Source organism: Zonotrichia leucophrys, chromosome 4A (assembly GCF_028769735.1).
Source record: "Zonotrichia leucophrys gambelii isolate GWCS_2022_RI chromosome 4A, RI_Zleu_2.0, whole genome shotgun sequence".
Taxonomy (NCBI): domain Eukaryota; kingdom Metazoa; phylum Chordata; class Aves; order Passeriformes; family Passerellidae; genus Zonotrichia; species Zonotrichia leucophrys.
In genome coordinates this window covers 7,391,909-7,407,089 of record NC_088174.1, presented here as the reverse complement: position 1 = coordinate 7,407,089, position 15,181 = coordinate 7,391,909, and the positions used below count along the sequence as shown (strand labels likewise).

At 38.9% G+C, this 15,181-nt stretch overlaps 1 protein-coding gene across 4 annotated transcripts in view; it reads right to left on the bottom strand.

Annotated features, from left to right (window-relative positions):
• Positions 1 to 15,181, bottom strand: part of MTM1 (myotubularin 1) — a 41,118-nt gene that overhangs the window by 10,561 nt on the left and 15,376 nt on the right. For all 4 annotated transcript variants that reach the window (XM_064713272.1, XM_064713274.1, XM_064713276.1 and 1 more), the window contains 4 exons: positions 6,678 to 6,761; positions 5,377 to 5,526; positions 3,396 to 3,584; positions 186 to 371 (listed from right to left, as the gene is read on the bottom strand). In XM_064713272.1, the coding sequence (XP_064569342.1) occupies positions 186 to 371; positions 3,396 to 3,584; positions 5,377 to 5,526; positions 6,678 to 6,761 (609 nt within the window). The remainder of the gene's footprint in view (positions 1 to 185; positions 372 to 3,395; positions 3,585 to 5,376; positions 5,527 to 6,677; positions 6,762 to 15,181) is intronic.

The following is a 15,181-nucleotide window of genomic DNA, read 5'->3' as shown; positions in this document are numbered from 1 at the left end:
GTTGCTGAGTTATGAGTCTCATAACATACTCTAAGATTAGCTGGCAAAAAAAAAAGCCAACACTCAAGAGATATTGTTTTTGTAGTCCAAATGTGTTCTAGGACTATTTCAAAGCTTAGCAAAGAAAGTAAGTATGACATGACAGATTTGGACAAACATCTTTCAAACAATCAAGGAAAAGTTACCTTTATATGTTCTAACCAATGGGTTGATTCCAGACTTGACAACCAGTGTGATTCTTCCACATTAGGATAAACAATGTCCTTCAGCTTCTTCAAAGATTCCCGCATGACATGAATGTTATGGATGTCCAAGAAGGTAAGTTCTGCATTGGGATATGCATCTTCACCTTCATATCCTCCCCCAGTTGCCTACAAACAAGAGATCTGAAATTAACTTTAGTCATATATACACTCTTTTCAACAGAGCTAGAAAGAATGAATGCCATTTGACATGGAAATAGACAAAAGTGATAAAATGTTTGCCCAAGTAAATTTAAATTTAAGAGTTCAGTTAAGAATAAGATAGCTTTAATTTAAAAATTATGTTCAAGAATCTTAGATTCTGTCTTTAAGAAGTAAATTAGCAACAACATTAAAGCTTACTTTAAACTTTCTAAAACTTCATTTTAGTGCTGAAGACTAAACACATATTTAGACTGTTAAGATATTAAAGAGCCACATAAGTGAAAAGTCTGCTCTGCTGCTGCTCTTTCTAAACATTTCACCATCACCACTACAGAGGATGTGCCTGGTCACAAAAGGAAGCAGAAAACCCACACATATTTTAGGGCACAAAGCCACCAATGAGACTTTCCAAAGATAAACATGAAATTGTTTGGGTTGGAAAAGACCTTTAAAATCATTGAGTCCAAGCATTAATCCAGCAGTGCCAAGCTCACCAGTAAACCACACCCCCAAGTGCCACATCTTTTAAATACTTCAAGGGACAGTGATTCAACCACTTCCCTGGACAGCCTTTCTAGAAATAAAATTTCCCTGATATCCAATTTAAACCTCTCCTGGTGCAACTTGAGGCCATTTACTCTTGCCCCATCACTTGCTACTCGGGAGAAGAGCCTGATCCCCACCTGGCTACAACCTCCTTTCAGGCAGTTGTATAAAGTGATAAGGTCCCTCCTGAGCCTCCTTTTCTCCAGACTAAACATCACCAGCTCCCTCAAGCTCAGAGTGCTGCAAAATTGCAACATTTAAGGCAGACAGCAAAAAGATGCCATGAATTTGGATAAATAAATTTTGCCTTTATATGCCATTGCAGGCACCAGCTGTACATCAGACCAGAGCCTAAAGCACAGTGTAGCCTCTCCCCATGAGTGCCACCTACACTGCTGTACAGCAGCACAGGACCTCTATTCTATTCTATTACTTTTCTGAGATGTGGAACTGTCAGGTTCTGCAGTGAAAGAAGCAATGAGTGTATTTTTTCTTTCCTTTGATTGTTATGAAGTCTTTGTGAGGAATGACTGCAATTTCAGCATCAGGGCTGCTGCAGCTCCTGACTGTCTTGACCCATGTACAAGGAACACAGCAGTGCATGAGTAGCACAGCCCAAGATTTTGCTTAGACAAATCTTCACAGATGTTCACAAAATATTTTCAGTACTGATCAGGACTGATTTGCACTTTTTACGTCATTCTTCCTCAGACCCAGAAATGTACCCAACTGTGTCTACTGCTCTGATTGAGCATTTCATATTTAGGTATATGAAGAGTTAATTAAAACATGTACATATCAAGTTTGTCTATAAGACACTACCTTAAATTTTTCTGCAGTTCTTGGACAAACTCAATTTTTTACCCCACTTGTTTCAAAGTTGCAACTGACAATCTTTCCACAAGGTAAACAGAATGATGACATGTTTTGCTCACCCATAAAAATCCAGTGTGCAGAGGATAATGGGATTTGTACAGTTAAATGCAAACAATTGAGGCACACCCTCAAAATACAAACCATCAGGTTAAAACAGCCCCTAGGACAGAGTCTCTGAAAGAATGTGTGCTATACACACAAACACAGTATCAAAGCTTAACAAACTACATTCTGTATTAGAGAGAAGGCTGTACAGGTACAAATAGGTGCACCCAACCCGCACAGAGCAAACTGCCAGTATTATTGTCCCCCTTGAATTATTATTGCTATTCTTGAAAGCAACTTAACATTTGTTACACATAAACCTCTTAGATGCAAACAAGTTTTACCATTTCATATTCCTTTCAGCACAAACACTGAAGAGGACTCATTTCACTAAACTGGTGTTTGCTTTGTTTCACAGAACTATTTGGAAGCTGGAATTCCTTCTCTCCAGGTAAGCACACTTGTAATTTCACTCAGGTCTCAAACCCCCTTGAGCTCAGCCCTCAAGCTCTTTGCTGTACACACCTTCACTAGTAAGCACAGAAGAGCATGTCTCTTCATTTGTGTTTGCCAAGGGACTATCCCCAGGCGTGGCACATTCTCTTAAGACAAAAGCATTACACTTGTCTCCTTCACCACCACTCCCTAACATGGTTTCTGCATATAAAGATGGAGCACATCCCTGTCTACTGTGCTCCATGCCAAAAACAACACTGACACAGTGTACTGGCATTATCTGAGCTTGCCTAAATAATCTAATCCTCAACAGAGCTGAAGGGGAAGCAAAGAAGAAAGCAATCCACAGGGATACCTGCTCTTCCTGACAGGATAGAGATGATTTTTCAGGATGTGTTCCAGCCTGGGCTGATATATGATTCTGATCCCATTTAGGTTTTGATTACAGATAACAAACAGCCACCCTACCCAATGAAAGTATTGTTTCTGTACTTACCAACTGCAAGCACCTGGGGAAGAACAACAGGTACCAAGGCATCCAAGATCATACCCATACTGCTGTTTACACTGCAAACACCCAATTAACCTATTTATCACTTTCTCTTTATTTGATGGATGCCAGGATAGGTCTGAAGTAGACCATGTAACAGTTAGCAAGACCCAAACAAAGGATGCCTGTCAGTGAGCTTGGCTTTATGCACACATCCTTTCTAGGAAGGAGTTTTCCCAGAGCATCTGCAGGTTGCCTATCATTCCAACAGGGGACATGCTCTACAGACCAGTGCAGAGTGGAGCCATGCCTAACTTCAGTCCCAAGCTAAGATCTGTGCTTGGCTGAGAATAGATAAAGTAAAGCATGTCTGGAAATCCACATATGGTCCTGAAACTCTGCTTAGGGACTTTAGACACCCATGTCCTTTCATGGCCTTGAGGCTCAGTAGTTGATTATGTAAATTTATCTATATTAAGATTACTACTATTCCCCAAAACCTCCTCACAGACAACTGTGAAATAAGTCTCCTCCTCATTCTCTTCAAAATGAAGATATTAGAAGCATCTGTTTACCTTGTTTGCAACAGCATTGACATTGGGCCTTGCATCATAGATGGTCAGTTTGGAGATCTGCCCGTTGGCCTCCCTGATGATATCGAGGTACCTTTCATCATCCTTGTTCCGCTTGCCGCTCATTCCCACCAGGGGCTGACTGCAGCGCATGATCACAGCCTGGCTCTCTGGGTGAACCCACGAGAGAACCTGGCCACAGGGCAAACACACAGCACAGGAAACTCATTTCAGTACAAAATCATAGCTTAAAGCTATATTCTTTAAAATACACAGCATGAAAATTAACACCTTTCTTTTTATTTCTTCAAAATACAATCCCTTGACATCTCAACTGCTTCTAGTCTTATAAGATTTAATAATAATCTTCTAAAGAGTTTTCTTACATATCTAATGCTTACTGAAATCATACTTACCTATATAATCCAATGTATTTTATATTTTCCTACAAGTCTTAGGTTACACAAATATCCTTAAAAGTAAACTAGTAACAAACACAGCAATCTCTGCTGAAACTAAAATCAACCCAGGAAAATGAACTGATTGTAGAAATGGTGACTAAGATGCTCCAATTCTACAAGAACAACTTTTCCCCTTTTTGGAAAAGGAAGGGAAGTTGAACCTTCCTGCAGTATCTTGAATGTTTTCTCTTCTCTTTAAAGCACATTTTGTTCCTCAGCCCTCTTTACAAAGAGAAGGCACTGGAGCAAAGCACACGCTGTCTTTGTTGTTCAGAGCCAGAGAGGACCAGCCACAAAAGACAGTGAGCTGCCCAGGGAACAGATGATTACAGATAAGCAAGAAACACAAGAAACAGGCAAAAAATTGCAATTTCATTGTTGAAAAACATTAAGAAACAGTATTCTCACCCACTCCACAGGTTGTGGGTTACAGACTAAAAGAAGATCAGAGTTCAAACAAAAAACCCCCCAAAATTCAATTCTCAGAAACTGTTCATTCCTGAGGTGTAGATCAGAAACAAGATCTGCCAGAGGGGGAGGAGGGGTGAGGATAAGTGGCTATTTCTTGACAAGAATGAAATGACTATTTAAAATTACTATTTTAATAAAATTACTATTATCAAGGTAATTACTCACTGTCCACGCATACCAAAAGGCCTGTCATGAATTTTGGGGTGACAGGGATGACACCATTAGGTTATTAGAATTATATGCCCAGGCTATACATTACACATATGTATTCTATACACATTACATATTATACAGATATATGTGTATATATAGTAAATTTATAATTATATACCTAGTCTGTCAGTAAATACCATATCTAATAAATATGTGTCATATTGAGCTGTGCATCTGTTTGAAACAGATTTGAAGCAGCTTTCTGATACTGTCTGAGAATCTAGCACGTCTTCCAAGTTTGTTAAAGGGAAATACCAGTTAAAACAAGAATTGGGTTAGAAATTAGTATTTTCTATAGTACTGTAAAGGGCTGATACATAAAATTCTATTACTGTAATGAAACAGAATTTTCATTACAGAAACTTAAGAAGCCAAATGGGTTTCTCTTATTCAACAGATTAAAAAGCCCAAGAATTCACAAGAGACTATGCATGAGGCCTTATTTTAGGACTGACCAGTGGAACTATGTTTAAATACCATGTGGTTTGCTTGTAGGACAACATTTGTGATTACTTTTTATGGGCACTCAGCAACAGTAACCAGTGCATATGGCAGTAAGGCTCATTCCTCATCAAGGCAAACTGCACTGCTGGCCACTGTTACTGGGCAAGTCAAGTTAAAACCAATGAAGCTGTCATGGGTGACGGGGAAAAACGGAAATGTGGTTTGACCAAGATACCAGTTTCAAGCAGTGAAAACCACCAGCCAATCAAAACTATTTTGCCACAACCATTTCCAAAAAAAAAAAGCATCCTCTGCGTCATGTTCGCCAGGAAGTTGTCTGGATGTAACTTAGAACTAGCTACACTTTCAGACAAGTTCCATCAGCCAATACTCACTGGGATTCTATTTCGGGACCTAAAGGCAGCAACTTTCTTGAGATCCTCATCTGTGGCGTTGTAGGGCACGACCAGGAGCGAGGGGTAGGTGTCACACAGCCCGTAGTGCTCGTTAATGAAAGTCACCCGCCACCGCTCGTTGGGCAGCCCCTAAAACACAACGTGCACTTAGTCCATGTGGTTTTGGCTGAACAAGTAATAATTCTGCTTCTGAATTTTACATGACATTATGGCCACACAGCAACAATTTAACTAAGTACCATGTGAAAGGAATAGAAGCAAAAAAGATTACCAGCTCATTGCAGATGGATTCAGCCTAAAACAGCTGCAGAGCCATCTCATACCCTTATGCACACAATTCTAGCCTTACAGTAACTTCCAAAACAGTTATTGAAACTAGGAGATGTATTTCTTTAAATGTGGGATTGAGGAAAGAAAATTACCTTCTCTCCTTGCCTAAAGCTCTGCTTTTCCACCTTGCCTGGTGAAGACTGTGGAGGAGAAAGTCACACTATAACCTTTCTTCCCTGTAGCCTGGTACTATCATCAAGTTAAAAGTAAGATTCAGGGTAACTTTCTTACTGAGAAAGAACATCATCTAGTTGCACTCTGACCAGTAAGGCATTTCCAGGAGAAATACTGATAAGTCCTCCACATATGCACAGTGGGGTTTGTGTGGGTGTTTGTATTTTACCTTTTTTGGGCCTTAGGCTTCTAACCATGAACCAAAAAAACTACAGAGGGTAAAAAAATTAAGGAAGTTCTTATTGTTCGCTATTTCATTTTTTTAATGTCATACTTCAGTTATCTAACAGATATTTTAAAATGAAATATCATCCTCTTTCATTGATATTTTCCCAAGATCACATAAAGAGCAAGGAAGAATACTCATCTGTATTTTATATATTATAAAAAAGACATCTGTAATTTCTGTAAAGCAATGCTGTTTCTAAAACAAGCTGGATTTTTTTCCCCACTTCATTTTGGGAAGAGGAACAATTTCAATCTATGTTTAGGACACTACAGTTACATATTTGGCACATTCCCCCCACCTGTGCTCACTTAGCAGTGGCACATTGAAAGAGGCATCACTAACTTCCTTCAAAGAGCAAAGATTACCTTCCTGTGACATTCTAGTGTTTTTTTAAAGGCTCAAGAGCTTTATTTCCTTCCTTTACTTTTCCTCAAGTTGCAATTCCATCCTCTCCCAACAGCTGATAAGAGAAATGTACAAACAGCAGTTCCTCTATACAAGTTGGGAGATGTGAAGGCACCAGGCAATGGCAGCTGTAATAACTCACCTGCCTCCTGTATTCAGACATTGGGTTGTACACCATCCACCCATTTTCAGGAAACTTTTCTTCATTTACAAAGGCAAAAAAAGGCTGTAAGATATAAAAGAAGCTTCTTACACCAAACACTGACTGCAAATGGCAAATATGAGGCCTCATCATCAGTTTTACCCCAATGCTCACTACAAAATAGGACTGACTGCTCCACGGCAGCCCCACTCTCTCCATTTCTATCCAGTATGTGAAAGACTATGGAGCAAAGAACAAGTAACAAGAAAATAAAAAAAGAAATTATCAAGTTTAACTGGTTGATTTTTTTTTCTTTCTTACTGTGAGGAGATTGAAATATTTTAGAATGGTTTTGTTCCCAAATTTCACATTATCACTAAATAAATCACTGTCTTCTCACCAAATTTCTCCAATAGGCACAGCCTCAATTACAACATACAACATTAGATGCTAAATTCAAAGTGGAAAAAGGTTTTAATTGCTATTCATTGCCATAAGGAAGCAGCTGCCCTTCTGCATCCTCCTGCCAACTGATACTTACTAAAAGAAATCCCAATTACTGTAAAACTCCACAAAAGTGAAAAAGTTGCCATTGAAAAAGAAGTTGTTAGCTGCTTACATTACTTGCTTTATTGCTTGCTCTCACAACTCATTAACATAGCAGAGCAGCCTCACTGATCATTCCAGCAAGTCCTCATACCTTTTACCTTCCTTCTCCTTCTAACAAATTCCAAATGGGCTTTTGGGCTTTAACTAACCCCTTTCCCCTCCCTTGGTTTGTTTCTATAGTTTAGGATGAATGCAAAAGTAACGAGAGAAAATTTATTTTGGTGGCCTAAAAACTCTCCAGACACCAAAAGGAGCATGAAACCAAGTTGTTTCAAACAAAAAAAAACAAAAAAAGAAAACACAGCAGAGAATGTGTTGTCCTGAGCTAACTGAGCAACAGCATCCAGAGCAGAAACAGTGCAGAGCCCATCATGGCCCATCTGTAATAAAACAGCTGAAAGTCCCTGAGCTATTAAAAAACCTTAAAAGGGGAAACCAAGCACTAAACTGAACATCCAACACATGCAGAAAACCCAGTAAGCACGAAAAAAACCTTGTGGTCTAAGGTGCTGGGATTCCAGCTACAAAGCTCCAGAGAGAAGGCAATTCCTCAAACCTGCACCACCCCCACCCCCAAGAGGAGGCTTTGAACCTTAGGAAGGCTCTGGGCAATCCTGCTCAGCCCAATAAGTTACACTGCTTTAAACACTGAACATCAAAACACAAAACTGAATCCCCCTCAAAAGCAGAAGGTTATTCCTCATGTAGTTCAAGTAAACAAATATTTTAAAAATATGTTACTGCTCACTCAAGATGCTTTATGTCACTAGTTTTACAAATTAGAATTTTTAGATTTCTATTTTAGAGCAAGTGAACTCATTGGCAAGTTTGCAGAAGTAAACACTGCATTGCCTAGTTTTGTTTTCTGAATGTCTTTACAATTTTTAAAGAGGCAGACCTTCAGTGCAAGCAAATATTACAAATTATTTTTACTAAGTAAACTGCCCTCAAGTGGTCAAGTGGTACAGAGGGAAAAGATGAAGAGGTGGACATCTACTCTATCAGAAAAAAGCTCCATTTCATTAATAGTAGATGCAAGTATCAAAAGTTATTTAAAAACATGAAAAAGGTTGTTTAATTGCAAACAAGGAATACAGCAAAATGGGAGTATCACTATCTGAAGCAGTAGATGCAAGTGATTTGCTGAACTATTAATACACAGCCACACACAAGAGCCATCCCCTCCTCCCAAAGGAATTTGCTATACCCCAAAGAGCAACTATGCTAAGAATTCACCAGAGACCCAGAGACAAAGGAGAATCTTAAAACAGCACAAAACAGAAACACTGGAATCCTAACAGGTCACCTAAGATGTCTAGAAGGCAGGAATAAGTCTTTTATTTAATTTCCTACTAACTGCAAGTTTCCTCATGAGAAAGTAAAAATTACCCATCTGAAGCTTTGGTAAGTAAAACTCATGAGTTTATTACAGTGCACTGTGATAGCTGGTACACAGAACAGGGTTTTACCGACAAAAATAAAAAAGATGTTGTTCTGAACTAAAAATAAATGGCAGGTATGCTGCTCATGCCACCCACAAAAAATCCACAGGACAGAGGAAAAAGTGCATTTTATTTTCATCTTTTAAAAACTAGGGTTAAATTTATTATGCATGAGGGGATGGGTTGAATCCTTTCTGAAAGACTAATATCCTACTATGTACACCATGATTCATTTCAAATGCTTGGCTACAGCAGCTTTACCACATCTGCTACCAAAGCTTACAGTCACACAGCCCTTAGCTGTTTAGGTGCACAATTATTCTTCATCAGTTTTGTTGATATTTTAGGTATTAAAAATTCCTCCTATGTTGCTCAATAATAAAAAAAAATCTTTAGTAGAATAGATCAACCAGCAAAAACCTCAAGTCTTCACAAATCACAGAACACTGCCAAGAGTGCAAAGGTATATGGAGAAAAATTTGGACTCAGACTTTTATGCGAACAATTCAGAGAAAACTCCTGCATTATACTACCCAAGAATAGTATTTTAAAATTACCAATCTCTAAAATCTGATGACTAAAAATTATTTTTCTTCTGCAAGCATTAACGAAATTTTAGCAAAAGGTTGACACACACACACGGATGTGCACCATTGTGTACAGACTGCACAGTTAATCTGGTGACTACTGAAATTCTTACTCACTGTACCAAAAGATTCAAGATCTGAATTCCATTCCCACCACCCAATAGCTTCTAAGACTTGAAACACTCAGTGAAGATGGCCTGAGCTTTAGTCCAGCCTAACTGCTGGAGTCTGAAATACAGTAAAATCATGACCCTACCTCAGGCCCACTTCTCCCAACAAAATACACAATTATTGCTGTGTTATGCTGTCATTAAAACAGAGTAGGAGATACACAGATGTAATACTCTATATACAGTCATACTCAATTCATAAAGGTCTATTTAATTTTGAACTACAGTTTACCTTGACTGTAACAAGCAACCCACATTTATAACCATTAGAATCATATACTTAACATAAGATATATGCTTGGATACATTTACATTTTCTGACCTGTGTCAGTACAAGCCTTATTTAGCACGTTTGGACATGACTTATTTTTGTTTGAAAGAAAATATGATAATGAGTAATATGAAGCAATTTCTACTGAATAACATTTTTTATTGAATTGGGTATTTTATTATTCTAATGCAACCAAACTGATAAACCACATTATAGTGAACAAGTAAATGTGATAAATACATTAGTTAGATCCCAGGAGAGTTTGCTATAGTGCAGGTTAGCTTCATATCTGCACTAATGACCCACATATTTCTACTTTTGTCCTAAATAATCCAAGATTACAGATTAAATGCAGTATGTTTGTATATTTATGTCTTGATTGACTCGACACTGCTGAAGCTTTCACCTCACAGTACATGAAATCTGAGTGCAATTCTACAGTGCAGCAGGCAAATGGAACAGAAATAAACAGGAAGGAGAAACTATGCCATTCACAATACAACATGCATAGGTTCTCTTTATCACTTGATGTAAAATTTGAGAGGTGCTATCTTAGTAAAATTCCATGGCTTAGCTTTTTGTGGATACAGGCTCCTTCACATTAGAGCCCCTCACACACACACACTTGCATGTGGGGAGGGAAGCAGGGAGGTCTCACACTGGGCACAGAGCAGCTGGTGGGTATTTTATTTATAGCCCTCAGATGCAGAGGGCAGAGCAAGGTCAGAGCAGAGCGACACGAGCAGCACTTGGATGGGATGGCCCCCAAGGCAGGAACCCTGCCAGCCCCTCTCAGGGCACCATCACTCACACAGGAAAGCCTTTCAAATACCACACTAATTAAAAGTTGATTGGTTCTATGCCTTCTCCACACATCTTCCCTTCTAATCTATGGTACATCCCTCCTAGATGCTCTTTCTCCCCAAATAATACTTTAGGTACTCAGTCTACACCCTGACCTCCATTCATTTTTTCTTCCCTCTACACACACAGAATTCAATTCCTTTTTATCATTGTTAGTCCTGCCTTGTGGTGCTTGTGAGGGTCCTCAGGACAAGGTGAGAGATGAGAATCTGACTCCATGTTCTCAGAAGGCTGATTTATTATTTTATGATATTATATTAAAGAATACTATACTAAAACTATACTAAAAAAAGAGAAGGATACAGACAAGGTGTAACATTTTTGGTACACTACTTTTTATGCTTCACTGTGCAAATAATAGTTTACTTCCTTGCAGGTGTTAACCCACAATTTCAATACAGTCTCTATTTTTAATCCTCCTACAGACAGAGTGCTTGTCTTTAACATTCAATTTCTCCTTCCCATGTAGTGCACAAAAATAATATGTAATACACTGGTTGCTCAAAACACAACATTGTTCTGTGAGGTAAAGGAGAAAGCATCTGCAATCTGACAATTACAGCTTAATGAGCAGTCTGGCAATATAAATGTAATGTAAATATATAAATATCAATATAAATACAATAGCTACATATTTACTATTTATGGAATCACAGCATATAAATACATGTTATACTTGTACATGAATATATAGTGTATATACAATTTAGGAAATATTTCACCAATCTTTATGCATTGCGAAGGAAGAAAGCAGCAAAACTAGTATAACAAGGTGCCACACACCTTCTGAAGAAAATCAGCGGCATTTTCTATTTCTAACTCACTGATGTATCCTTTTTACATATAATAAATTACTATGCTGTTACTCAGCCTTTACTGTAAAGGCTGACAGTTTCTCAGTGTATTCAAAAATAAATATATCATTATCCTTGCCATTATTAATGGTGTTTAGTATGCCATTACTACAACCTAACCAGTTACACCTTACCTGTTGATGTAAAAACTAAGGTCAGGCATTGTAGTGCTGGTATAACTTTGTGAACGCTGTCACCTCACACCACTGCTGCCCTGGCTCTGATGTGACATGGGGAACAAAGCCTCAAGCCAAGGGGCTCTTTGCCAATTCAGGTGCTCTGTCAGAGCTTGCCACCCCTTTGCCAGCCTTGCTCCAGCTGAAGCCATCTCTGCAGATCCAGCAGCAGCACTGGTGTGAGCCAACCCTCAGACATTTTACATGGCCAGGAGGAGCAGTGACATCAGAGCAGTTCCAGTCATCCAGCACAGCCACCAGAGCCTCACCAAAATGGGCATTCCCACAGACCTACTGGGGTTAGGAACAAACACAGACTTGCAGATACCCTGGTGCTGACCAATCTTGTAAAAATGATGATGTGTACTTTCATGGTAAGATCAGGAAGTGAAGCAGCTGCTATGTAGAAACTAAACTACAGAGACAAATATATCTCATCTTTTGTGGTGTACTAAAACACCTCATTTGGGGGGGAGGTTGGCTATTTTATTTTTTCAAACATTAAAAAAAAGCAAACACTTTCAGCAACAATTTTCTTTCAATTAGCACAAGTGTGCAAATAGCAACAGCAGCTGCTTGCTTCCCATCAACTAAGCTGTCAGTCAGATGAGCTATCAGATTTTACTTTGTGTTACTGATTCAAGGATATCTGAACCCAACCTATGCTCAAACTGGAGGCAAACAAGAATCAGCTTCTGGAAGTAAGCACCAAGGACAATGCTGAGGCACAGAGGAACAGTTGTGATTTATCACAGGCTCTCAAACACTGCTGTTGGGATGGTGATGGAGACAAATCTTGAAAACAGTAAGTACGCTGCACTCAGAAATTATCTTTTGGGTTTTATTTACCATCCATTTGTACGAGAATGGAACAACATGAAGAAAACAGAAGCAAGGCATCTCTACCAGTTCCTGTTTAGGATCAGCTCTAAGGATAAAGTTCCACTACAGCTGAAAATCAATCATATAAAAATATGATATAAAATATAAAAATACAGATAAAAATCAGGACAGTAAAGCATTAGAACTTTATTGTCTGATGAGATCTTCTTTCCACTGCAAAGATGTACATGCATCAGTGCTGCTGAACCAGCTAAACATCCAGGATGCAATTCCACAAGATTGTCTGAGCTAAATTAACATTTAATCATTGCTAAAACCAGGACACCCCCCTATTTTCTCTCCTGTCTTCTCCCTGCTCCACTCACATGTCCACTCTTGCACTGGTTCTGATGCACACTGATTTCAAACCAGGTCTTCCCAAATCACCCAAAGCAGCACAGGGCTAACCAGAATATTTTGTGCTGGGTAAGTGAGTTATGCTGGCTCAGTGATTATACAAATATCAGTTTGATATTAGAAGAATAATCAACCACACAACTGAAAGGTAGAGAGGAGACCAGAGAAGAACAAGAGCTCAGATTTGAGCATCAGAGGGCTTCCATCTCCCCTCAGCTGTCATGGGGAACTGCAGCACATTCTCTGCAGAACACCTCCCTGAGTGAGCTGGCTGCACTCCAAGGGGAAGGCAGGCATGCACAGTCCCAACACTGCCAGGCACACAGTGAAACCTTCATCTGAAGCAGCCACTGAAAGGAGCAGTGCCATCATCCCTCCTCATTCACATCCACCCAGAGATGCTTTGACACCACTTTCACTTTGGACTCACTCAGAGGAAGTAACTCAGAGTAAAGCTTTTATTTTTATCTCCTTGTTAGCTTTACTTCCTTTCACTTCCCTATCTGGTTCATCATGCAGCCTCAAACTCATGCAGCAAAAAGCAAGTCAGGAATGGAAAACCAGGCAGAAACACTCACCTTTGGCAGGATCAGTTTACACTGCTTGCCAAAATACAAGGAAAGCACACCAAAAAAATCACACACTTGCTTAGCTCATGCTGAAGTTAAGGGCTCATCAACACTGTGACATTAGAAAATGAGGACAGCTGCAACTTCAGATGGAACACAGGCTCACTTTATTTCCCTCCAAAGTAATCCTGGTTTCTAACAGGCATGCCCTGCTTCAGACATAGCTATGAGACAAAGTACAGCCACTCTTCCTCCACACTGTCACCATCTCCCCAACTTCCATGCTTTACTGAATCCAAGGGCCAAATTACTACTTCCTCAACCAAGACTTTTGTTATTAAGCTTAATTTCTGTTGGCAAGTGGCCTTCACACAGGCCATATAATGATGAGCTTTATTAAGTTCAACATGTCCAGCAAATCAAGCAGGAAGTGGCCAACTCCACACATCACTCACTGCCATCACCAGACAGGATCTCTGGGTCCTTTTGGATGACAAACCTAATACAAGTGCACATCTCATCACCAAGGTATTCGTGCCCCATAGCTGGATTATCCCACAAGACACTCTATTAATCAGCTACAACTTGATTTGCCCATATTCACTACATACAAGCCTCAAAATAAAAACCACTCTTCCTCATGATAATGTGGATGAGATTGCATGGGCATGATGGAATCTACAATACAGGAAATACTCAACAATACACTTGACTGTGCCCTGGATAACCCAATCCACAACCCTCTTGCAACAGAAGCCAGAACCTTGTGATGTCTAGAAGACACTTTTGACCTGAACCTCTCCATAACTTGGTATTTGCACATACAGCTTCTTCTTTTCCATCATACTTTCAAGGTTCACATATCCTGTCATCCTTTCAATCATTCTCTATTTTAAAATGGATAAAATGGCAACAGAAGAATTAGATATATTCCCTTCTTTAACAACTATCTTATTTGTGATTACAGCTCCTCACACCTACTCAAATGTAAAAATCTGTTTCATTTCGGAAGGTCTATTTGTTAACAATACAAAATACCCTAAGCAAAAGCATTTCTTTTCCCTTATGCTTTCACTCCACAGTTTGTGTATAGAATGAAAATATCTGCAGAGCAATTTTAAAGAATTAAATGTTTATAAAGTCTATCCCATTGACTGATACATACATTCCTGGAAAAAAGTAAGATTCTTGCTGCAGCCTTGTATACTCAACATTTCTTTGAACAAAGTTCTTAAAATTCAGAGCAGAAGCACCCAATACTTTGTGAACAGTGCTCTTATACAATTATCCCAAATTAAAGCACACCAATAAAGTGTAAATTGAGTTTTACAATGGACAAAATAAAGCATTTACTAAAGAGATGTCAAACCACTCACAATAAGGACAGTGCATGGATTTCAAAAAAATTGAAGATAATGATCAGCTTTCATCATTGTTGCTCAATTTCTTCCATAAGACACTTTTTTACTCTGAAACAAATCTGTAAATTCATAAATGCATTCCTGTTATATTTTTCATTAGTTTAATCAATAAAACAAGTGTTGTCTTACCATATCTTTTTCTCCTGAAGTAAAACCCTTGGTGATTCATACTTACCATTGCCTTGGAGACTGCTTGATTAATTAATGTTTTCAGGAAATCAAGTTAGGCATGTATTCCCTATACTCCCAAATTAGGGAAGACAACTTGTAGTTTCTAAGCAATGAAGTCTGTATGGAGCAGA